Source organism: Nesoenas mayeri (genome assembly GCF_963082525.1).
Source record: "Nesoenas mayeri genome assembly, chromosome: 4".
NCBI classification, from domain to species: Eukaryota; Metazoa; Chordata; class Aves; order Columbiformes; family Columbidae; genus Nesoenas; species Nesoenas mayeri.
This window is the reverse complement of record NC_137540.1, coordinates 48,531,882-48,556,731: the sequence shown is the minus strand read 5'-3', so window position 1 is coordinate 48,556,731 and position 24,850 is coordinate 48,531,882. Positions and strand designations below refer to the sequence as shown.

At 34.6% G+C, this 24,850-nt stretch overlaps 1 protein-coding gene across 1 annotated transcript in view; it reads left to right on the top strand.

Moving 5' to 3' along the window:
• CEP135 (centrosomal protein 135) overlaps window positions 1-22,963 on the top strand; it is a gene marked incomplete at its 5' end in the record, with an annotated part of 30,241 nt that extends 7,278 nt beyond the window's left edge. Inside the window, 19 exons of the mRNA XM_080343949.1 lie at window positions 111-326; window positions 907-972; window positions 1,920-2,070; window positions 3,030-3,223; window positions 3,695-3,838; window positions 4,413-4,556; window positions 6,006-6,083; window positions 6,283-6,434; window positions 8,436-8,551; window positions 8,622-8,776; window positions 9,271-9,326; window positions 10,358-10,526; window positions 13,258-13,368; window positions 13,706-13,891; window positions 14,841-15,050; window positions 16,029-16,231; window positions 20,415-20,519; window positions 20,928-21,074; window positions 22,873-22,963. Coding sequence (XP_080200075.1) covers window positions 111-326; window positions 907-972; window positions 1,920-2,070; window positions 3,030-3,223; window positions 3,695-3,838; window positions 4,413-4,556; window positions 6,006-6,083; window positions 6,283-6,434; window positions 8,436-8,551; window positions 8,622-8,776; window positions 9,271-9,326; window positions 10,358-10,526; window positions 13,258-13,368; window positions 13,706-13,891; window positions 14,841-15,050; window positions 16,029-16,231; window positions 20,415-20,519; window positions 20,928-21,074; window positions 22,873-22,894 — 2,625 coding nt within the window. The 3' untranslated portion in view covers window positions 22,895-22,963. The remainder of the gene's footprint in view (window positions 1-110; window positions 327-906; window positions 973-1,919; window positions 2,071-3,029; window positions 3,224-3,694; window positions 3,839-4,412; window positions 4,557-6,005; window positions 6,084-6,282; window positions 6,435-8,435; window positions 8,552-8,621; window positions 8,777-9,270; window positions 9,327-10,357; window positions 10,527-13,257; window positions 13,369-13,705; window positions 13,892-14,840; window positions 15,051-16,028; window positions 16,232-20,414; window positions 20,520-20,927; window positions 21,075-22,872) is intronic.
• Window positions 22,964-24,850: the final 1,887 nt, after the last annotated feature.

Here is a 24,850-nt window from a genome sequence, read left to right as displayed (position 1 = left end):
TCCCTTTTTTACTATGGATGTAGAGATAATATATTTCAGAAGATTGGGAGGAACTTTTTCTACCTAGTTTAATAATACATATTAATGTTTTAATGAAAAATATCTTTCAGGTTGAATATCTTCAACAAACAAACAAAGAACTTGAAAATCGCATTCAAGACCTCCTGGACAGTAAACAAAATGTGACCAGTGAAGTAGTGCATTTAAGCAACAAAAATGAAGAACTGTGTCAAGAACTGAATGAAATAGACCACTTGGCACAGCAGTTGGAAAGACACAAGGAAATTGTGCTCGAGACTGCAGATAAGGAAATAGAAGAAGCAAAGGTAATCACTGGGGTGTTACAGGGTGAAGGATCTGCTTAGCTCTTACCTATTTTTATAGCTTTGAATTGCAGCACATGATCTGTGGGCTTGTGAAGGAAGACTAAAAATATATTTTTTCAGTTTATGTAACATTATACAAAATTTCTCACTAAAATATGATTAATCACAGTAATTTTGTCTCTTTACTGTATTAGATGAGATGAGTTTAGTTAAGAAGCAGTCTATCTTCCTTCTTCTGTTAGCTTAGTATGAAATAAAATTCTGACATATTTAATACTACTGATTGGCAATAGACATTTGCAACAGTGATGCCTGTATTTGCAGGTTTTTTTTCTGTGAGTTGTCATGCAATGTTTTATTTAATTGTTGTGTTCCAAAAGAGCATGGGTGTGCATACCACAAATTTTTTGTGCTTTCAGTTCATAGGATGTTTACTATTTAAAATTTGGCATATTACAAGGAACTAATTATACTTTACTTTTTACAAGAATAGTCTGTTTCCTTAGGTTTTTTGTAACAGAGGAATTGTTGCCATTTTGAATATGTAACTTTTAACATATAGGTTAATTTTGGTTGATAGAAAGAAATTGAAAGGAAACACAATGAAATACAGGATCTTGAAGAAACAGTAACAAGGCTTAAATCAGTAAGTAAAAACGCTTGCAATTCTTGTTTGTAGCATTTTTATCATACTGTCATCTGTATGATTCTTTTATTTATTATAAAAATTAACAAGTAATAAGAGAAGTTTTATAGTACTCCAAAACTCCACTGTAATAGATTACTAACTACATCATATTGTTGCAAAAATAAACTGAAAGAAACCTCTGTAGACAGTGTGGTTGACTCTGTCCTTATTGTACGTTTCCTTATGTCTGCTATCTGAAGTTGTAATTTCCATTACAATCATTTTTATCACAAGTGGGTTACAACATCTTAGAGGATTTTCTTCATTTAGAAATTACTTTGTCTCTTAATCAGCATGTGAGTAATTACGCAATACTTGGCTCCCTCAGAAACAAAGCATAGTAGCTCAGATGAAAAGCATCAGTATTATCGAATCCTTGAAGACCAAACTCTTTAAAGCATGTAGTAAGTTGTGTGTTAGTTGAGTATAGTGTTTTGTGGTTTTAGTACTGCTATTGAACTTGAAAATACAAAAATAATTAGTTTTCAGGGCACCAGATTATAGGAAAGACATTCCAAATAGCATTTGATTAGCTGCAGAGTTGGGTTGACTGTATTGTTATGTACTTTAACACCAACAGTGTTACTAAATGCTATTAAAAATTATTTACTGCTTTAGTTATTAGTTTTTTCCATGTTTGCATCCCACTGTCCCTCTGGTCGGTTTCTTGAGTTAAACAAGGTTTAATCTTGCTTGTTTTGTTACTGATTGCAAACTATGTAAAAAGTAATGCTTACTTTGAAGTAGTAAAAAGTAGTATAAAAACAATCACAACCTTTAACAAATGTTAAAGTGTAGAACATCCATGTTCAACAGAAGTAAACAGTATTGAATATTAAAAGTTTAACAAAATGGTAAATATTTTTTTCCACTTCTAATTTTTGTAATAATACTTGTTACTTCAGGAGTTGTGCTCATGTCGTAGGGAGAATGAGAGACTAAGTGAAGAACTCTTTGGAAAATCAGATGATAAAGAGAATCTTGAAGTGCTGTTAAGCCAGCTTGAGCAAGAGAAGCAAAGGCTGACAGAAAAAACAGAGAACTTAGAAATAAAAGGTAAATCATCAAATTATGATCCCTGTAAATTATCTACCTATTGTTTTTGAAATAAAAAACCTTACTTATTTAAGATACAATTAATAATACCAAAATATTTTATATATGTAAATTAAAAGACAACTGTAGGTTTTCAGTCAGAATTGAAGGGAAAACTTTTTTTCACAGAAAGATGTCTTCTATATGTCTGTGAGAACTGAAATTTGAGCTTTTTTCTGTGATCTCACAGGACATGCTAACACTAATACTATGGCAGTTTCATACAAAATAATTTCTTTTGCCCAAAACTGTCTTTATTGTCTTTCTGTGCAAGTAAAGTCAGACTGTGTTTCTTGAGACCTTTAACTAGTTGGATCTTGAAAATCTCCAGGAATGGAGATTCTACAGGATCTCTAAGCAATCCATTCCAATGTATTGCTTGTGATTACCCGTAAATTACCTGTAGGACTAATCAGCTTTGTTCCTTGTTTACCTACTGTGAAGCAACTGGCTCTGTGTTATCTCTAACACCCTTTTGGTGTTGTCATTCTGCCTCTTCTCCAGGGTGAACAAGCCCAATTACCTCAGCCATTCCCCAAAGGACAAGTATTTTGCTTCCTGACCAGCTTGGAGGGCCTCCCTTGGGCTCACTCAAGTTTAGCAACATCTTCCGTGTACTAGAGGGGACAAAACTGAATACAGTATTGTAAATGTGATCTAATGAGTGCTAAGTAAAGGGGAATAATCACATCCCTTGATCTGTGTCTCTGCTGATACAGCCCAATGTGCCAATGTTAGGCCTCTATCGGTTCTAAAGCACGCTACTCACTGATATTTAGCCTGCAGTCAACCAGGACTTGTACATCCTTTTCAGACAATTTGCAGCACAGACAATTGCTGGGAGTTAGTCCATCCCAAATGCAAATGTCACGGAAATTCATGAGGTTCCTATACAGTTATTTTTATTTATTTTTCTGCAGAACGAGAACTTGTTCTGGAAATAGAAAGAATGAGAGTAGAATATGGTATAGCCCTAGGAGACAAATCTCCATCTCGTCTAGATGCATTTGTAAAGACGTTAGAAGACGACAGAGATTACTATAAGCGAGAATTAGAGTATCTTCAGAAAATGATAAAACGAAGGCCCAGCCCAAGCCGTAGGACTCCAGAGAAGGTAAATTTCTTGCCATCGAGACAAGCTGAAAAAATAATGAAGTGCTGTAGAACCATTGAAGGAGCTATCAAATATATTTTGAAATTCCGTAGCAGAAAAGTACTGTAGTAGTTTTTAAAATTACATTCTTAACGTAAGAATTAACTGAAACTCAAGTGAACTTGCACTTTATTTTCCTATTTGTGTTTTATGGTAGCATATTAATTAATTATTGATCAGTTTATTTGAAATAGAACTATGTGATAAGCAGAAAAAGGTTGATATCTTGTTAGCCATTTTGCTTTTTCTCTTTAACAGTTCTTATTATTTAAATTATACCACTAGTGCATGGTTTTTTCTTGCAATTAAACTTTACTATCTATGTATTTTTCATATATTACTAATAGCATGAATTCTTTCTTCTTTTTATATGAATTATCAAAATATTTTAATCAGTTAATTTTAACATAAATTTTATTAATCACTTTGCAGAGTGAAGATCTTAGATTGATCACCAGAGAAAGGGATGACCTACGGTCCATGTTAGACAGATTTGAAAAACACATGATAGACATTCAATCCAATGTCAAATTATTGACTGCAGAAAGAGATAGATTAAATGTTCTTTATGAGCAGGTAAGAAGAGATAGCTTATAATTGGCATTGAAATAATTGATCAACACTGGTTGTACTGTTGCTTATTTAAAATGAAATAACCTATCTCTGTAATAGAAATGGAGGAGACAGACCTACTAGAATACAACCAAGAATAATAAAATATATACCTATCATCATGACTTGTTAACAAAATTATGTAGTCCAAATTAGTGTATTAACTTCAAAGCTATTATAACATACCTTACTGCCGTTTGGAAAAGAGAAAGATCAGGAAAAAAGAATCAATAGAATACATGAGAAAGTTGGGTAAGGATACAGGCTACAAAGCAAGAAAGAAGTAGTAGTAAACTGATAAGAAAGCATAATGAATTTAGGCTATGCTTGGAACAGTAGAAGGGTGATGAATATGTTGGCAGCATAAGTTGTCATGCCACTGCATGATTTAGGGAATATATTTTAGTTATCTAAGGAAAAATAAGACTATAATAGCACTTCTATTGTAAGAACAGCATTGCAACCTTTTTTTTTCTGTTAGTATATACACTGAACTAGTTGCAAGCCACATATGCTAACAAACAATAACCTTTTAAAGTCTCAGGGTGAATTGAACAGGATGAGAAGAGAAGCAAAACATAATTTAGTTTCTCAAAGTCAGGTGGAAGAAGAAAGAGACATTGCACTGACTGACTTTAGAAGACTAATGGCAGAAAAAGAAAGCCTCCGAGAAAAACTGAAGGTGAGCTTTTATAGCTTCATTGCTTACAGTGAGGTGGCATATAGGGAATGCTTATACAATCACATCATGTTTGTGTTGGGCTGTCTGTCAGTTCCCCTTTTCAATAACTTTTGAACTTATCTGATTTCAAACTCAATTCAGAGAGCTCAATGAGTTGTCTGAATTGTCCTCGTAAACTCAGTTCCTGGGTGGGCATAGGGGAGAGAAAAACACGCTTTAAGTGTCTACAGGCAAGTACGGCATCACCTTGTGTGAAGAACCCAGGTATGGAGCCCCAGCCACAGAATACTTTTGTGTGTATGCACTACTTTGAAGATGATTGTGTGTCACATGGCTCTTATCCCACAAACTGGGGACTTTATGGACTTTTTCATCTAACTAATCTTTATTTATTGTTGCATTTTGTAGCAGAATATATTTTAAATGCCATATAACTGAACCATCAAACATAAACTCGTAGCAATCCAAGTGTTGTTATTTTTCACCTTTAAAAAAGATTTCTTAATGCAATGATTTTTCTGTTACTCTGACTTTTTGATGTCTGGTATTAATATGCATTCATATATTTTTTGGTTGTGGTCAAGAGCATATGATTTCAGCGGAGTTTCCCCAACTATTAGGTCATTAATATAATGTATACAGGGTTTTTTTAAAAGTCCTGAACATTCAGAAATATAAAATCATATAAGCTGACCGATCCAAAGGCAGCATATGTCAAGACTGACTGTATGATGAGTGTTTCCATAGTTTGATTTACTACCACAGAAACAGAGAACCGTAGTGTATCTGAATGCAGTGGCAGTGAACGACTTCTTTGCTTAAAGCATACGCCCGCAGTGGAAAAGGTATGCTTCCAGCTCCATTCTTTCTTCTTGTAGGTGACCACCAACATTTTATATGTATGCCACTTTGAAATATTCTCACAAAAATGCTTATCTTGGGCATTTCTAGGAAGTTTCAGAGTTTGATTAATAATTTCACTGCACTTGTGCACGGAAGTCAGAGAACAGACAATCTAAAAAAAACTTCATAGACTTGGAGAAAGACCAGTTAGCTTTGTAATCTTTTCTTACATTTCGTATTAATGATAATTTCATAAATTAATTTCAGACAGCTTGAGCCACTAAACTATATATGCTTGAAACCTTTCATGTTGCCCTGTGGCTCAGTAATCTTTCTACAACAAATTGCAAATATTAATTTGTTTGGGACCAAATAGAGATATAGTTTCTATTTAAAAACAACAACAAAACCAAACTCAGTGATGTTACATTGAACTGCAGTGGTCTATTTTCAGCTAATGCTCTGTAGTTTAATAGAGAGAACTTGGCATTTGGTGATTCATCAAAGAATGTAGAGCAATGTTTCCTTAAACATTAAGCTTATATTTCTGTGGTTAAATCTAAAAATCTGTATCTTATTACATGTAATTCTATATTTCTATTTCAGATTCAGCAAGAAGCAGCAAACCTTGAGAAATCAAAGATGCAGCGTGATATTTCAGAATTGGAGAATAATATTCAAGGAGTAAGTGCATTTTTAGGAAGTAAGCTTTTATTACTTCTATTTTATTTATTTTACTACTATTCTATTTTAGGATAGACTTTTCAAGCAATTAATTTTGTTAGCTGTTTTCCACCTCAATTTCTTTAAAAGCCAAGTTGTGATAGCTTTCTACAACAATACAATGTTTTTGTTTTGTTTGTTTGGTTTTTTTAAATTGCAGTTTGAGATGGAAAGGTGTGAACTGAAGACTACAATTTCTATCCTGAAAGAAAGAATAAACTCTTTGGAAAATGAGTTAAAATTGAAGTCCAGTAAACTTGCCCAGACATCTGATGATTCTTCTCAATTTAAAACTGAGATTTGCTCACTTCAGTAAGTCTAATACACAAAATGTGGCGGTCTTCTACAGATGCTAACATAATGTTGGTTATCCTATGACTGTGTAGCGGAGTGGAGTTCCTGGGAAAAAACATAAAATATTTTCAAAATCACTTGCTATTGGTTTTGTCTTAAGGAAAAGTAAGTATGACTGAGGAAAGTGCTGTGCTGGCTTTTCACAGGAAGCTCCTCCTGGACTTATTTGAGCACCAGATATACTGATAATTTTTATGGCTAATTGTGAATGAAAGTTTTCTCCTTCTGTAATTGTTTCCTCTAACAGCCATGTTCTCTGCTTGTGAATATATCAGAACAGAAAACTTCTAAAAAGATTTCCAACTGCTGTTTGTTAAAAGGAAGACAGATGCCTTTGCAGCCTGCAGCAGTAGGACCAAATTGTGCCAGTTCTACAGAGTTGTCAGTAATCCTGAAAATGTTGTGCCAAGCCTTAGACATGGATATTCCACAACTGAGTAGTTCACAGTCATTCTGTAATGGCATTTTAGTTGAGCTGTTTTTCTTGCATCATTCTCTTTCACGTGATAATACCATCACACACATACTACAGTTTTGACAGTTGATGTCTTACGATCCAAAGACACAATCTCTGGGGATTTGACCAACTTGCTCAGAACTAGAGGATCAAGTATACTCATGGATTTTTAAGGCCCATTTAAACCTGTGGGATCATTGCTGCACTCTTCTAAAGTTGTTTTAGAAAAGAGCTCCCATCAGCTATCTAAATGTGATGGAACAAGAAGGCGGCTTAGAGAAGGTGGAAATAGAGTGTTTAATAAATTTGGGCAGAAATTTTGAAATCTGGTATTTGATTTAGGTGGAAATTGGAGCCTTTGATATAAGAGTTCACTACAGGATAGATAATGTTGTAGATGAGATATTTTGGATGTTTTTCAGGTGAAACCAGGGTCTGTGGCTCACACGCCACTCCACTCCTCACCTGAATGCACTGCACTGTGTAACAGTACAATAGCAGGGCAGATAGCTATGAAGAACTGAAGCTGAGAAGCAGGCCTTGGAGTTCATCTAATGTTCCCAATTGCACAAGGAAGGCTGTTTGTAAAACATTGTATTTGTTGGTAAAATTGTGACAATATTCCTAAAAGTGAAATATTTTGTTGGGTTCCTTTTAGTGGAAAGTATTGATATTATAAAAATGAGGCGATAAGGAGTAGGGCTACAGTCATTTCAGCATTTGGTTCTACTTTGTGCATGGTGGCAATTTGTTATAGCTGTGTTTGCTGCCAAGCACCTTCCCCTCCCCCTGCAAAGTTTCATTCTAAGTTGAGTGAGAGCAATCTTTATCTGTGGACATGCTGTATTCCGGATTGGTGGGGTTTTGTTTTTAAATGAAAAGCTTTTGTAGCTTTTGTAAGATCCCACTTCTCAAGGGATTTTTATTTCATGACCTATTTTGTAAATAGTCCATTTGATTACTTTGGAGTTTCATTTTGCATTTTTTTCCGAGGTCACTGATATTTCTTGCTAAGCAAAACAACTATGTAGGTAGATGTTTTCATATATCTTTCAGGCTCTTTATTTCTTAAAAGCATGATCAGAACTGTAGCTGTCAATTTGGTTGCTGCTTTAAATGTGGTGTGGCTGATAATCACTGCTATGAGCTACATATCAAAATCTTTATAAAGCAAAGAGTCAAAAGACACAAGTAACAAGAGTCACATGATGAAGATAACAGAAATCAGGGGAAGTGAATATTTCAGATTATCATGGTGGTTCCACCAAGGTTCCATTGCTCCATTTTGCAGCAGTGTTGAGGTGGACTTGCTGCAGGGGTTCAGAGCAACCTCTCTACCAGAGGGGTTAGTATGACACAACCCCATACTGCTGGTTGGTATGACATAACCCTATCATGAGGTTACACTGGAACTGTTCCAGCACTTCAGGCAGCTTAAGAGCCATAAGTTAATGACCCTGAGTAGATCCCAAACTTCTTTCAACTCTATACTGATCTTCCAGGCTCTTAAATGACCAGCTCCAGAGGTCTGTTGAAGATTTACAGCACCGATTGTCTCTCAAAAAGGATGAACTGCAGTCAGCTCAAGAAGAAATTGTAAAGTTAGAGGAGAAAATAGGTAATCACTAGGTATTTTAATGCTTATTTCCTGTTTTCTAAATAGAAAGTACTTATTATTTTATTTATAGATAGGTTAAACCAGAGGAGCGCTTCACAGGATGAAGCAGTCAATGTGCTTAGAAATACTGTCACTGTTTTGGACAAAGAAAAGGACAGTCTTCAAGAAACTGTAGATGAAAAAACAGAAAGAATTGCATGCTTAGATGACAACTTGGCTAACAAGGTATGTGCAGTAAAAGTACTACTTTGTGATCCATATGGGGATTTTTACAACAGTTAAATTTTAGGGAGATATTTTGCCTCAATGACAAAGCTTGTGCAGAGCTTTCGGCATCACATAAACACTATGTTTGGACCTAGCCAATACAAAGAGTCATTTGCAAACTCATCAGGATTTTAATTATGAGTGTTAGTGTATTCCCTAAACACTCCAAGAAAATAAAGAAGTATTTTTTGCATTTTGTGCTTGGAGGTATTTATTGAGATATAAGGTGTTAGCATGAGATGGGAGAACCTATAGGTGACTTGCATCTTTTTTGGTGACAAGGCAATCCTTCTTCAGTAAAGAAAAGAAACTTGGAAATTTGATTGTGCAAAGATGCAGTTGCTTATTGGTGAAGGGTTAAAATGTCTAAACATAAAGTTCTTTGATTTGAGGTATCCTGTTATGTTGCGATATAATAATACTTCATACAACTTGTGCTTTTCTTTCTCTAGGAAAAAACCATTACTCATTTACGTCTAACTCTCTCTGAGCTGGAGTCCTCAACAGAGTGAGTAAAGACTGTGATGCCTTCTTCAGTGGTTTTATTTTATCTAGTGGTTTTAAAGCGAAAGTAAATGGCTATTTTATTTGTTTTGGTGATACTGAGTTGACTCTGTTTAAGTCAAGTAAAGGAGTGTAACTGCGTTGAGGGAGATGTACACAACTTTTGAAGAGACTTCTCCTGCAATTAAATTGCAGGCTGCTAAGATAGCCATTAACAAGGGTTTGTCTATATTTCTTTTCCTAAATTGGTAACATTTCATAATTCTCGGTTAAGAAGTACCTTTTTGGTACTTTAAATACTGCACTAGATATTATTAGATTGACTCGGGTCTTAATTATTGGCAAGCTAATTTTTCCAGCTTAAGCTACCAGTACAGTCTTAATTAAAATGTATTTATGTAGCTTTTAGCTGAGCTTCATCTGATCTTCTTGCCTCTTTTTAAGCATGACTTTTAAAACTGTAGCTTTTAATAATGAAATATTTAAACACCAATATTGAAACATTTGAAGACCATTGTAACTGAGCATTTGGTACACCAATGCATGAAGTATCTGGCAAAAAAACTAATGCAGAAGTTCACTGAAACTCACATAGTTATGTTTCTACTTTTCTGTTTAATCTCTTCCTTACTCTTTTGATTGTTGTCTTTCAAGTGTAAGCTGTCTTCTTCCTTTATGGTTTATAAAATATGCAATGGCTAATATACTGTAACCACTACTAAACATGGATAAACATATGTATCTTTAATTTTTGTTTGTGTAATAAGATACATCTTGCCAGAGACATCTTCCAAGTTGAAGATGAATTCCATTTTATTTGTGCATTCTGACATTTTAAATCCTTGGCTTATATTTGTTTAGACTCAGTTTTCCAGCCTTCAGAGAGCAAGAAATTACCTTTAAAAACAAACAAACAAACAAAAAAAAACCCCAAACACAAAAAATAAACATAGCCCAAATCCACATCTGATCATTTTCAGCAGTATGTGATATAGTATAAGAAGGGACAACTTAAATAAGATTTTCACTTAATAGCCATATCAAAGACATGCTGAGCAACAGAGACCGTGAAGTATCTAGCTTACGTCGCCAGCTTGATGCGTCCCATGCAGAGCTTGCAGAAACAGGAAGAGTGAAGGAAATAGCTCTGAACGAAAACAGACGATTGCAAGATGACCTGACTACAATGGCGAGAGAGAACCAGGTATGAAGGCAGTACACAATACTGAAGTATTGAATTATTTCTTGCTTATTTCTTGGTACATCAAAATCGCTATATCCTCACTTTTGATTTGGTATTTCTTGAACACCAGGCTATTAAAAATGACTGGGCAGAAACTGCAAAAGTAATTACTCAGATTAAAAAAAGAAATCTAAATAAAATAAATCCAGGGCATAATTGTTTCTGCTATAATGAAATTGTGTTAATCGTTTGTATCACTTGGTAGCTGGTGTTTAATTGGTAAAAAAATGGGTCTGTTATCTGTGGAAAAGGGATTATTAAGAGAGAGCAAGAAAACACAAAAGCAGATAGTGGATTATTAGTCAGGTGAGAGAGAGGAGATTGCTAGCACATCCGAATTCATTTTGGTGCATAGTGATTAGTGTCATCCACCTAGTGTCCGTGCAGCATTGGGTGTGTTGATTGTGGTGTGCCATGTTTTGAGATTAGAATGCTTTGGAATGTAGATTTTAATGTTTGTGTTCTTTGAGCCTTGGTAATGGTGACTGTAAAGAGAGATTGACAGGTTTTTAATTTCCAGTTCTGGCAAGGTTAGTTTCCATTCATGTGTGTCGCTCTGCAGGAACTTTGTTTTTGCTGATGAATTGGGTTAATGTTGGTGTAGAAAACACAAGAGGGCTCAAAACCTGCAAGACACAGGGAATGAAGAAAATTTATTTTTAAGAGATGGTAGTCCTGAATAGTCTGAATTTGTTTCCTGATTTCAGGAGTGAATAAGGATGCACAGTCCATGGGAATAGGAGGGGTTCCCTTTCCATTATGTCAAGGTTGTGTGGGGTTTTTAGATGGTGAATTCAAAGGTGCCATCTATTTCCCCGGAGAAATGTTCTTATTGGATTGTCTTTGCATTGGTAAGGTAGGTGTCATGGTGAGGTGGTATCTTGGTGTTCAGCTGTATATTGCAGCTTTTTGTGTGTGTGGGTTTTGTTATTTGTGGAGATTCTGTTCAGGTACTTTATTTGACTACTTGCAGAATTTTATGTTATATATTTTTATTTGTACTAGTTTTATATTATTTCATATTTCCTTAGCTCTCTAGTAGTTACAATCTACCTCCTTGCTAACAGCTAGCCAGTAGCTTTAGGCCAAAACACAGGTGGGAAGTGAATTATAGTTGTTCAGTTGACTATGAGTTGGTTCATGTGTATTCCTGGTCAGCTTTCCAGACAGGAGGTATACAGTCCCTCTCAGCTGCTGATGGCTAAATGCAATTTATTGTAAAGTGCATGCTAGAAAGGCAACACTTAAACTCACATCAGTTACAGAATCAAAGCTGAAACAAAATCTTTAATGCCTTGAGGAATTACCTATTTCCGTAGGGTATCACTGAATATTTTATTGAAAGATGAGCTATCTCAAGTTGATGGTGTAGGTTAAATAAAATTTTTACAAGACAGAAATAGTAGAGAGTTTCAGTGAGTTAAACTGTTTGATTACCATCATCAACTGTTTGATTACCATCACAGTTGTGGCATCTTCATCTTGAGATGTTCTCCAGGGGTGTGTAAGGCTCACTCAGGAGCATAAGGGACCCTTGAAGAGTCTGTTTGCACTCTTGCCAATCATCATTGCTCCATCTCTTCTTCCTTGGAATTCTCTGGGTCTGTGATCCATGGCTTGGAGAGCCTGAAGTGTATTCAGTCTTATTAATCCCTCATGCAGTTTGAGGAATAAAATTAGTAGGTTTTGTGCACCAGCTGATTACTACTGACCAAAAGCCTCCCAGCTCCAAGTGCATGACAAAATTGTCCCTGTATAATAGAATGTGCACATGGACGATATGTAACAAAAACGTTCAGTGTTTTATATACATAGATATGTGGGTATAATATTGAAATTAGGGATGCCATTCACAGGTATCTACTAAGATGAAATATTAAATAGTATAATAATATGATGACTAAAGCTTTGCCAGTGTGCTTTGGAAGGCTACCACAGACAAGTGAACTGATTTCAGCATATGCTACATAAGGCACCCAGTAAAAAGTCTGCTGTTAATTAATATTAATATACCAGAAAAAAGAAAGAAAGAGAGAAAGAAAGAAAGAGAAAGAAAGAGAGAAAGCAAGCAAGCAAGCAATATCATCTACTCTCACTATCAAATGTGGGGGAAATAGAAGATGATACTTGCCTTTCGGGCTCTCTAGGCTAGAGAACTCAGAGCAAGGTGAGAGCTGAACCTGAGAGGGCCAGAGTTAGCAGCTGCAAAATCTCAAACAAATTCCATGGTGCATTTTTGATATCTAGGTATGATCTTAATAATGCATCTAGTTGTTTTATCTTGCAATTCTACTTTAAAATAAATGTTATTGTATGATAAAGTTGACTTTCTAGTGACACAAAACTTTCCTTCATTCAGGGATAGTGAATCTTAAAGCTAAAAAAGTCCTAGCTCCCAAACATCTGTGTGTTGAATTTTCCAAAGATCATTAGGGTTTGTCATCAGGGAAGCTGCAGATTTTATGAACTGGTATGATATTCATGATTATTCTTGCCTGAAAAACTCTTCGGTGTATCTAAAGTAATAGGGGATATTTCTGAATCTTACAAATCCCAAAGGACTTTGACTAAATTACTTAAATTGGGATAGAATAAAATCTAGGGCATGTGCAATTACTTTTAGTCTGATACAGTAATATATTGTGATTAATTTACTCTAATGCACTGTTTTGCCTTTATGTAATCTCCTTAGGCTATCAGTACTGAGCTTGAAGATGCAATACGTGAAAAAGAAGAAATGAAAACCAGGGTTCATAATTATATAACTGAAATTTCCAGATTTGAGACCTTGACGGCTTCGAAGGTAGAAGTATAATCTGTAGGCAGATCAGTACATCTCAGTAATGTGACCCTTGATAATGCAGAGACATCCAAAATAACCCCTCTCCTGGGAGCCTTGAAACTCAGTAACAACTGCCAAGTTTAATAAAACAGAATGCCATCACTGTGTTAACTTATTATTTGGACCTGCAAAAGCGATGATGCCCTTGAATAGTTGCCAGATAGTGGGATTAAGAAAATCAAGGAAGATCTACTTTCTTCTGGGGCTGGGCAGGGAAATATAAGGAGTAGTCATGACATAAGATCAAGCAACTTGAAGGTACAGTGATCACTGCAGAATGATTTACCATTTCATTTAGGAAAAAGAAAACCAAGAACTGTTAGAGAAGTTCCGAATGCTCCAAACACAAGCTGAAGACTGGGAAATGAAGGCTCATCAAGCTGAAGGAGAAAGCAACTCAATACGACTTGAACTCCTTTCTGTAGATACAGATCGGAGACATCTCCAAGAGAGAGTGGAACTTCTGGAAAAAGAAATTCAAGGGGTAATAAGTTGTGCAATGAAATTCTGTTAAGGAAAGTGGGATATATTCAAGTGCTTTTTAATAAAGTCAGCATACTATTTTTAGTGCTTTAATGGAAAATAATTCCTGTATGTGAATATTTCAAATATGGTCACTGAGTTCTTGAAACAGTAACTGATTTTGGTTAGATGTGCTTTCCTTTTCCCTTCCCTGGTTTCCCAACATTAGAATCACAGCATATATTTTAACACCTTTACATCTCTTCTGTTGGGTAATTATTGCTATTATGTTATTGTCTCTGTAAGAACCTTTTGTTTAGTTGCTTCAAAATATTTGCACATAGCTTTATGAGTATTTTGTAAGCTTAGTTCTTAAATTTCCTTGAAGCTTTGAATTAAGTATTTGAAGCATTGGTGGCTGGAGTAAAGGTAAAAATCTTGTAGTAGCAGTCCAAAACCAGAATCAGGATTCCATAATACTGAAACCTAGACACATAGCATAGAAAATAATGAGCTTCATATTTTAGAAGCAATACCTTCATAAAGATCAATAAAGTTTTAGCGTATAGCAGTTGTGAATTGACCATATTTTGTCTCATGCTTTTAATTAACCAGAGTTAGAGACTTTAATATTGTAAACTAAGTTAAAAATATGTTGTATCTTGGGGGTTTTAAGCTTTTAATTCTTTTCCAAAGATGGAATCCAGCCTCATTCTGCTCTTGTATAGTACTCGTATAATTTTTCAAGATGGTGATTAAAAATTGCACAGTTGGTTTATTAGTTGTTCTTAGCTGTGATTTAGGGAGAGGAAATGAATGTAATATAAAGTTAATTTTATAGGGAAAATTAATTTTGAAGGGAAAAGAAAGTATTTAAAAAAACCCTGTTATCCAACAGAGAACTGCTAATGTTTAACACTGAAGGGGTATCCATATATATATATATATATCTCCATATTGTCTTTATTTAGCATATTGCTGCACATCAAGCATATGAATCTCAGATCTCCTCAATTACAAAAAATATGTCCAAATTTGAAGAGGATATTAAACGTGAAAAACTGGATAAGTCTTCTGTGTTGGCAGACCTGGCTTCTGTGAGGGAACTCTGCGTGAAACTTGAGTCTAACAAAGAAATTTTGTCTCGACAGCTGACATCCAAAAGCATGGATTATGAAAAGGTAAGCAGCAAAGGCAAATTTAATTTGCTGTAATAAAATATCTTCCTTCACTTTTAATGGTTTTCAGATAAAAGAATAAATTACTTCTGCAAGCAAGGTGAGTTAATTTACATCACTAATTTTACATTTTTATATAAATTATAAATTTTGCAGTACACAGATCTATATCTGTGAGTGTTGTACAAGGAGGAGTTTCTTTCATTTGTGACCACTACAAAATGTGGCAGCAATAGTTTCTGCTATACCACAGAGACAAATTATATTTATTTATTTGGGTTTTGTACTGTTTTTTAAACTTACTCAAATTATCAACTTTCATAAAAAAGTGAATAGCGCACTTCTTATTTTTATACTAAAGACTTTTCCCTAATGGATTTTTCAGTAATTGAAATTTAGACTTGGCTGAAGTTCATTAAATATTTTGAAATAGTTTAAACAGTTCTTAGTAGTCACAATTTCTGAACTTTTTTCTGTACAGCTGACTGTTGTGTCTTTACTTAGTGACTTGGTCAGGCTTTCTGTTACTCTAATATTCAAGACCTTGAGAACAGTAGTTCTCATCCCCACAGACTTCTTTTATATTCATAGAACTGATGAGGAAAACAACTGTTCCAACATTTTTAGCAAAAGCCAAGAAGCTATTTGTGAGCTAACCTAGTGGAATAGAATGAAGTATAGTAAAGATTATTTTTGTATTTGTGCAAAAGCCTACTACTGTTAAAAGCCAATTATGTTCTAGGTGCTTATACAAGCATTTCCAGCACTCAGTAATCCAGCTTCCAGTAACACAGCTTGAATAGTTTTTAACTAAGTATAACTTTAAATAACTGTAGGCTTTAATTTGTTTTGTGAGCTCAGTTTCCTGTTCATTTTTATGAAATTTCTAATAATTTCAATTTTTATAACAGCTTTTCACAAAAGAGAACTCCATGTGTTTGTAAACCAGTATATTAATAATGTGTAAAATTTGTGCCCTAGGTTCTAGGTGAATTAGAAGATATAAAATCAGAAGCAGAGCTGCTGAAAAAGCAGTTATCCAGTGAGAGACTTACAGTTCAGAATCTTGAAACGTTGCTGGCTACTAGTAGAGACAAAGAATTTCAGAACCATTTAACATCCCATGAGAAAGATTCCGAAATTCAATTACTGAAAGACAAGCTAACACTTGCTGAGAGCAAACTGTAAGTTTTAACAAGTATATGTGTTTCTTATGTGGTTTACAAAGAAACTTTTTCTGTTTGACAACACTTATTCACAGAGTCAAATTCTTGATGGCTGAGCAGATTTTTGCAGCGATGTCTCTTAGCCTTTCATGGCATCGTTTATTTAAAGTTTCTTTACAGGTCTTTCATATCACTTTCAATAATCAGCACCCTGGTGGACATCAGTTTAGCACAAGCAGTAAACCTACGCTGAAAGGAAGGAACACCCTGCTGAATTCTCAGAGTCTTGAGAATAAGCACTCAGTTTTGCTCTGGCTTTGTCCCCAGTGTGACTCCAGAAAGTCTGCTTCACTTTCTCTGCTGGTCATGACTCTTTCTCACGTCAGTCAGCCAGAGGAGGTGACACCTTGCCCGAAGTTCACTTGTCTGACAAAACTCTCCCATCTTTTCAGTGCAATCACTAAAATCCTTTCCTTCTGAGCCTGTTAGTGAACATAACTACCTAATAGCAAAGTAGCTGATCTGTTGCAGACATTACTGGACGTTATTTCCACTACAGAAACAGCCAACCCATGATAATTTTAAAATTTATTTAGCTGCTGAGTACATCTATAAATGCATGTATGCATTGCAGTATGATTTGCATATTTAACCTTTGCATCAGAGTGTATCAGTTCTCAGAATATTTAACCACCTCTCTCACAGGTTCTGATTTTCTTCTTAGCTTCAGGAAGCAAGTTAATTCAACTCTCCTTTCTAAGCAAAACATCATATTCCTGTTTGGCTTTGAAGAGTTTGAATATGGTTGAATTATTAAGAGAACACAGATTTTCTCAGTCTTGAACTATGCTTTATGTTTTTATATTGGATAGTATTCTGAAGTCCTACCTCCTTTAGAGTGGATTCACCAAGCATCTGAAAGCAAATTGAAAGTAAAATTTTACCATGTGTGTACTGCTCACAAAAAAACCCAGGTAAATTAGGTCCGTGGTAAATGTGAATTGCTTACCTATTGAAGATGCCCATTGTCCTTACTTTGATTAAAGAAAGAATCACTTACATAATAAATACTGAAGTCATAGTGCTTTAAAAAAGCAACTGTATTTTTGCTGCTATTACTATGAAATGTTAAGGAAAAACTCTCATCATTTATTATTCCTTTGAAGTATAAATAGAACTGAACCTGCCACCTACACTAAATGTGGCCACCACTTTCCATTGTAGCCGACTGCAACTTCTTATGCTGTGCATCTACCTAGAGTAGAAAAAAGTTTTTAACAGTTACAGAATAAAGACTAATCCTTTTGGAGCAATGAAGTTAAAAGGAGGAAATTCGTATACAAGAAAAGTGGAGGATTTAAAAAATTTTCTTCACAATATGGAGCAGGGAATTTGAGGTTTCTATTATATGTGTCATAATCATAGCATGTCCTGAGTTGGAAGGGACTCACAAGCATCATTGAGTCCAACTGTTGTCCCTGCGTATGGCAACCCCACAGTTCACACCATGTGTCTGAGGGCGTTGTCCAGCTGCTTCTTGAATACTGACAGGCTTGGGGCCCTTGATAATTCTCCTGGGGATACATTAGCCTGTGACTATAGGTGGTATCTCTACATTAAATAGCAAGAAGGAAGAGCAGCAGCTGCATGTAGATGGTGGTGAAGAGTAAAGTCAAAGTAGAATTTCAGAAAAATTGATAAACCCACTTAGGAAACACAGAGGTAAGGAGAGAGGGGAAATGTATGGAAGGTAATGGAAGATAATGTTTCCTTATGAGATGTAATATAGCATACCTAAACAGTTAAAAGCTTTATGTAACTTGGTGACCAAACGTGCAAGAAAAACGCTTTTAGTTGATTTAGGTAAAGGCTGTGACTTACCACAGGTGATAGTCCACCTCAGGCAGCAGTGATCTCAATGAATCTGTAGGTGACAACACTAATAATCTCCCCTGTGCAATTTGTTTTTTAGAATTGCTGAGTTTTGTTTACTTGGCAGAAAAAAATTAATTGCATAAAAGAACATAAACTAATGGAATGTCCTGACTATGAACATGAACATGAAAGTTACCAAAAAAAAAGGCAAAGAAGGAGGTTTTCATTTAGCTTTAGCTTCTTTGCATACAAACATTATAAAACTCTGTTTAAGTAACTTCCTAGTAATTTTTTCACAATTCTTCCACACACATTGTAGGGTTCCCTTGTTTGTGGCGAATGTCAGTACTTGCATTGTTAATAGGATGGGATATTGCTGGAAGAAGGAAAATGTTCTCCTAGAGAAACAGCGGCTAGTCTATTGAATCGTTTTTCTCTGTTTACCTCAAAGGTTCTGCATGTTACTAGGCGAATGTTCAGGTGTGACCATTAGTTGTATATACCTTATTTTCTATCATACATTTTGTAGTAGTTGCAGTCTAAAGATCAGGAACTTGAAATGCTCACAGCTCTGCCTGAAATAGACAACAATTATGTTTGTGTCTTGTGAAACAGAAAAATTCATTTACTTGGCAAAATTTCAGTTCTGACAAAAGTCACGTGTCAATATTTTTGCGTATTATTTACAGTTTTGGCCTTATTGTGCCTGCACTTCCACTTGATTTATAAAAGGTAATGATACAACCTCTGACTTTAGAAGGATTCTCAAAATGAAATTTAGCTTGTGATGTTCTCTAGTGCTGTAATTTTGAGCTGTAAAGAGTGAGTAGTTGTGTTACTCAGAGCGCTGTTTGGGTGATAGTACAGTAAATGAGATCTTGAAGCTCTACAGTGATTAAGTATTAAATAAACAGAGAATACTTAATAGCTAAACCACTTGTTGAAAGCTATTTGTATCTACTGTTAATGAGCAAGATGCCTTGTGAAAAAAATAGTGTATCATCATGTAATCTCTTATGATGATTACTGTGCATAGGAGTTCCAAATTAAAATATTTCTTAATTTTTTAGTGATTTACTTTATGAATTTAATTTTGTTTAAATGTCATTGACATGGAATAACCTCAGAACTCACAAAGCTGTTTGCTTTCTTTGTTTATTTTACCATAATATTGGGCCCTGAATTCTTTCCTCCATCCTGAAAGCATATGTCTGTCTCTGAGGGACTTGGAATAAGATATCATCGAAAGCTGGTCCTCTTGTCTTCTGCATCTGTTCTCGACATATTGGATCAAGACACCATTCTAGGAATTTTACTGATGAATAGGGAACATAGGAAAAAATATTCTGCGGTACTTTTGGGATTGAATCTCTTGAGTAGTTTGCATCTCCTGGAGTCAGAGACCAGCGGATGCCAGACAGGAAGCCTGTGACTGAGCTGGAACTGGATCTCATTTGTCAGAATTCAAGTCCAGTGCTTTAGCAATAAACTAGTACATCTGTGCTTCTCCAGAAGTGACTTCTGAGCACTCCGCCTCATATTGCCTTTGAAGACTCTGTGGAATAACATAGTGATCTAGATTCTAGTTTAGACAACTTATTTCATATTGTTATTTTTTTTCTTGCTTTACAATGCAATCAATGGTGTTTTGCAATGAAGCATTGAGTTGTCCAGGCTGGTGATTTGCTGAGAAGAATATTTAATCACGTTACTTAAGATTTTTCAAGCATTTTGATTCTTGCAGTTGAAACAGTTGGGTCCAAACACCAAGGGTGTAATTGATAAGCTTTCAGACTCTGGGTTTTAGTGCTCTGAGCTTGCATTAATACAGCGTTTACTTATATTTGATTCAGTTGTGTTCATTTCTAGCCAGATAGTTCCAGCCTACTCAATATAATTTTACTGAAGCCGTATCTGTTGTGTTTGTATTTTTTGGGCACAGTTACTCCTTTTTTCTTTTTTTTTAAGTGTACACATAAAGATCATCTGACATTGCAACATAGTAAATCAATAAATTAATGATTTAATTGTTTTGTCTCTTTTTATAAAACATGTTTGTGTTTACCTTTGTCTGAAAAAAAACATGATGTATTATAGTAAGGTTGTAGTGAGAGGCTTGCCAGCTTCTCATTCATTTCTCACTGTGGCTTCTTCCAGAAACATGTTGCATTCACTTGGTTCTTGCTACTTCTAATTTGTCTTTGATTTGATCTGTGTGAAAGAACATCTTCAGCATCTGTTTTTGTTTTATCTTGCTCTATTCGGTCTAAGCTCCTAGCTGATGGTGTCCAAGGAAAACTTTGTTGCTTCTCATGATCTTTTTTAGAAGCAGCTATAATAGAGAGGTGTCCATACTTCGAAGTAAAGTTGCACAGCTGCAGACTGACTGTGATTTTTTAAAAAGGCAACTGACAACTGAACGCTTTGAACGGTAAGATGCTTTTTTTTCAGTGAGGTGACTCTTCTTATTTCTTTCTCACTCTTAAACCTGTTGCTTTTTTCAATACTGAGAAACTTTTATGGAAAATTACATTTCAATTGTCATGCAAAATCTCATTCTTATCTTGAAAACTGCAGATTTTTTTTAAAAAAGCAACAAAAAACCCCCCACAACTTATATAGTTTATTAATTCCCTTTAAATTTTGTGAGTTTACCTTTGCATCTAAAAAAATTAAAAATCACTTCTTGTTAAAACAAGAAGAAAGTTGAGTGACATTACAAGAAGGCTCTTTGCAAAGTATTGTAAAAATCATCAAGTAAAAAAAATAAATTTTTTCTTCCTTAAACATCCTGTAGTACCAAAAGTGTTTTGTAATTGAAATTGCTATCTGTTGGTAGAGAGCGTGCAATTCAGGAAATGCGTCGACATGGTCTCTCTACATCATCATTACGTGCTTCACCTCCTCTCAGTTCAACATTAAGGTCTCCTTCACGTTCTCCAGAACGTACTGTTGGCAGGACAACTGATGAAGCAGCAGCTGAAAAGTAAGCAATTTGATTTAAGCAGATTGTCTCTGTTTAGGAGTTATGTTTAAACTGGTTCTAAATGATACTTTTCTAATTGTATGAAATTCTTGCACACTTTAGGTGGTGCTAAGTTCTTCTTTTGTTGACTCTCCTACTAGAAAGTATTGATTAGAAATGATAGATGCAAAGTGCTCTCCAAAGACCATATAATGAAATGAATTCCCATTTCTATTTTTGTTAATGGTCTTGCACCAGCTGACAGCTTCCAAATCTATATAGCCTGCTTATTATGGCCATTAATTATATCCAAATATATATTACCAAATAATTATTGTTAATAGTTATCTCCAAACAACAAATTATTCATATTAAGAGAAATACCATTAAATTCTCTCAAGTACAGCTATGAAGAAAAGACATTCCATAGGAGAGAGTCCAACTAAAATGCATTTGAACCCTATACAGTAGTTGAAACTGTCTCCAAAACAAGTGCATAAAAATAATTAGTGCACTTTTTCAATGTTAGTGCTTGGATGCTGTGAATGTCTAAGATCGTGGTCACTAGAGTCCATAAAAAGAAATCAAAATTAACTCACTTGTTCATTTTCACTGACGTTTTTATTCTTCTAGAGATCACTGTTGCTTTAGATGATGTCTGTTAATGTGTTACAGGCCTCAGGATTGACTCTATATCCTGGGTGTCCTATACTGCATAATAAATTGCAGTGAAGAGCAGAAGGACAGGGAGATACAAACAATGATTTTTATAGGAAATACATATGCTATAACAGCTATATAGTGTGCTAGAACAGCTCATTAATCTAAGTAGCTAAATGCTGGACTCCAATAAACAGAATTCCAAACTGACAAGATTTTAAACTTTACTTTTGTTGGTAAATACGTGTAGCTGGTTCTTAAGCTTACTTTTGTTAACAAAAACACAGGTTTCCTGAGAACTGAGGTTGGCATGACATGATCCACATTGTCAGCAATTTTCTTCTGCAAGTTTTTGGACAAAGCAAAAAAAAAAATAAAAAAAAAATAAGGAAACCATATCAAATGAGATATTGGTAGTGGGGATGAAAGAGCAGTTATGCCTTTTCTTTACTGGTGAGCTATTAGGCAGACCCTGTTATGTTGCAAACCAACATTTAGATTGAGATAATGACAGATAACGTATTTCTGAGAATTAGTATCATTAGTAGAGAACTGTCTTTAGTCTTCCTTGCTTTACAGTGAGTCTCAAGAGCAGTAACAATAGTCCAGTTGCTATACTTGAAGACTACCATGTAGTGAACTATTTTTTTCCCGCTATTTGCATACTTAGTTTTAACAATGATGGCTCTGTACCATATCTTATCAGAAAATATCCAATTTTCATGAACTATGTGTTTTTAAATAAAATGTTTTTTAACGACTGGATTAATATGCAGTTTAAACCTACCAATGGTTTATTATATTTAAATGATCTCTGTATTACTTTCACCCTACTTATTTATTCCTTCCTAGGATCTTATGATAGTAAAGTGTGCTCTGTAATGACTGTTCTGTAGTGTTAAAACTGTCTTTTTCTCTAATCTGCTTTAATCTTCTCAAAAATGTTCTTCCTCCTTGTCTCACGTGTACTTTTTTAAGCATTTGAGCAGTAAGTCAATGTATTGAATGTAGAGATTTAGATAAATGCTAATACTTGATATTCAGGAATAACAAAAGAAAATGACGAAAATAAATATAATAATTAATTTTTATCCTAATTTTCATTTGTAAAATATATACTAGATAGCTTTATTTTTACATTTTTTTCTTTCTCTACCAGAAGTGTGAGCTTCAAGGAATGACCAGTACTTGAGCAACTGAAGCATTACCTTATTACAAGGACTTTTTTTGAAAAAATAATGAAGGCTGACCTGTATTCTACCTCTGTTTCCTTCAAATCAGTGGTTACCTTTGAAATTGCTGAGAACCAGTGAAGTAATCAACTTTGCAAAATTCTGCTTTCCCAACTGGCTGGAATGGATATTTTTTTGCTGGCTGTTTGATGGGTTGTGTATCAAGGCTGGCTATGTTTTACTACTGTTTTGCAAACATAATAATTATAAGAAGGAAACAAGTAGCTGATGTGACAGTCTCTTGGTTTTGTTTTATTATTTTATTTCTATTTGCTGATCTCATATGGTTACAGAAATTTGCTCATCTTAGTGTGAGCTACCATAGAAGAATAACATACATAATTGTCTTAATGTTGAGCCAGTGTACGTTTTATACTTATGACAATTTCCTCTGTTTGGGCTTTTAACAAGTGTTTTCTGTTTACATGTCATTCTTCATGGTATTTAAAACTATTGATTATCTGTTTTGTGAATGCATTTTGTTTACTGTACCTTTTCTTAATAAAAAAAAATCAGTTATTCTTAATGTTTTTTAATATAATAACTGCTCACTTCTTTGTTTAATCTTTGTGTGAGTATGCATTTTAAATATTCCAATATTAAATAAAAAGTGAAGAGAAAAATGATATTTTTAAAGATGTATTGAAATCCTTTAAGTATTATAAAATTTGAAGTTAATTCTAAAGTATTTTATATTCAATATTTTTAATGATATCTGGAAATATTTTTTAAGTTTGGTTATAAAAGATCAGAACAAAACCTGGAATCCTTCACACAGTTAAGCTCAAGCTGTTGGAGAGGTGACACGTGCCTTTATGTTGTGACATGCGTTAGATAAATGCCATAAGAACTAATATTTAAAATATCTGGTATATTTAGCAGAGGAGCACTTCAAATTTGGGCTATGAAGTAAGATGTGATCAGCAATCACAATCTTATCATATGGTCTTAAAGTCCATCTGTGCAGATAATTGTATATCAAATCATTCTTCTATTGAAGAAAACAGTTTCCTAATAATTACGTGCCATTCATGTTGACCTGATGTGTATTCACTGGGATCACGCAGATGATGAGAAGTGGGAGCGTGTGTTGTTGCATGTTCTTGCAGTGGCCAATAGATAGTGTTCTGCTTCCTGGATTTTGAATTAAAAACTGTGAGTGCCAGCTGGCCTTACAAGCATCTCTAAGGTGTAAAGAACATATTAAATGGCATGGATTTTTTTTTCCTTTTAGATTTTGTCTATTTTGCACTACAAATGTTGCAGTTAGAAGTTATAAACTACATTGTGTTAACGTGAAATATTGACTCATATATCCATTGATAAATAATTGCTGCTGCCAACTATATAGATCTTATTTTTCATGTATTATATTTTGTCAGTTTTGTTATATAGTGTATCTATATGTATTAAATTTTACTGATTAAAACCACCTTAGGGCACCCATCCAGAATTACTTGAAAACGCTTGTACCACATCAGGCTTCTGAGCCATTAGAAGAATTGTTTATTTAAAGTGGGTGCATCTCATACTTTTTACTTTTTATGTCTCTCATTTGCGTTACAGGAATGAGGAGATCATCGTCTCCGAGTCTTACTTAGGTGTTCATACTGTTTGTAATTAAGTCAGCAGTTTCCACTGATGCTAATTGACATTAATTATTCAGGATGAAGCAGTTCAGTAAGAATGAGAGAACAACTCATTTTCTGCTCTTGATGTCTTCAGTGGTGCCTTTTAAATATCCTGTTTTGTATATAAGCCCACTTAAATTGGAATCTGAATCTTAAAAAAAAAAAAAAAGCAAGCTTTCCATTTTATTGAAAATATTCTATTTCCTCTTGCCAAAAAAAAAAAAAATGTATATTTTGACATTACAATTAAAACCATAATAGTAATACTTATGTG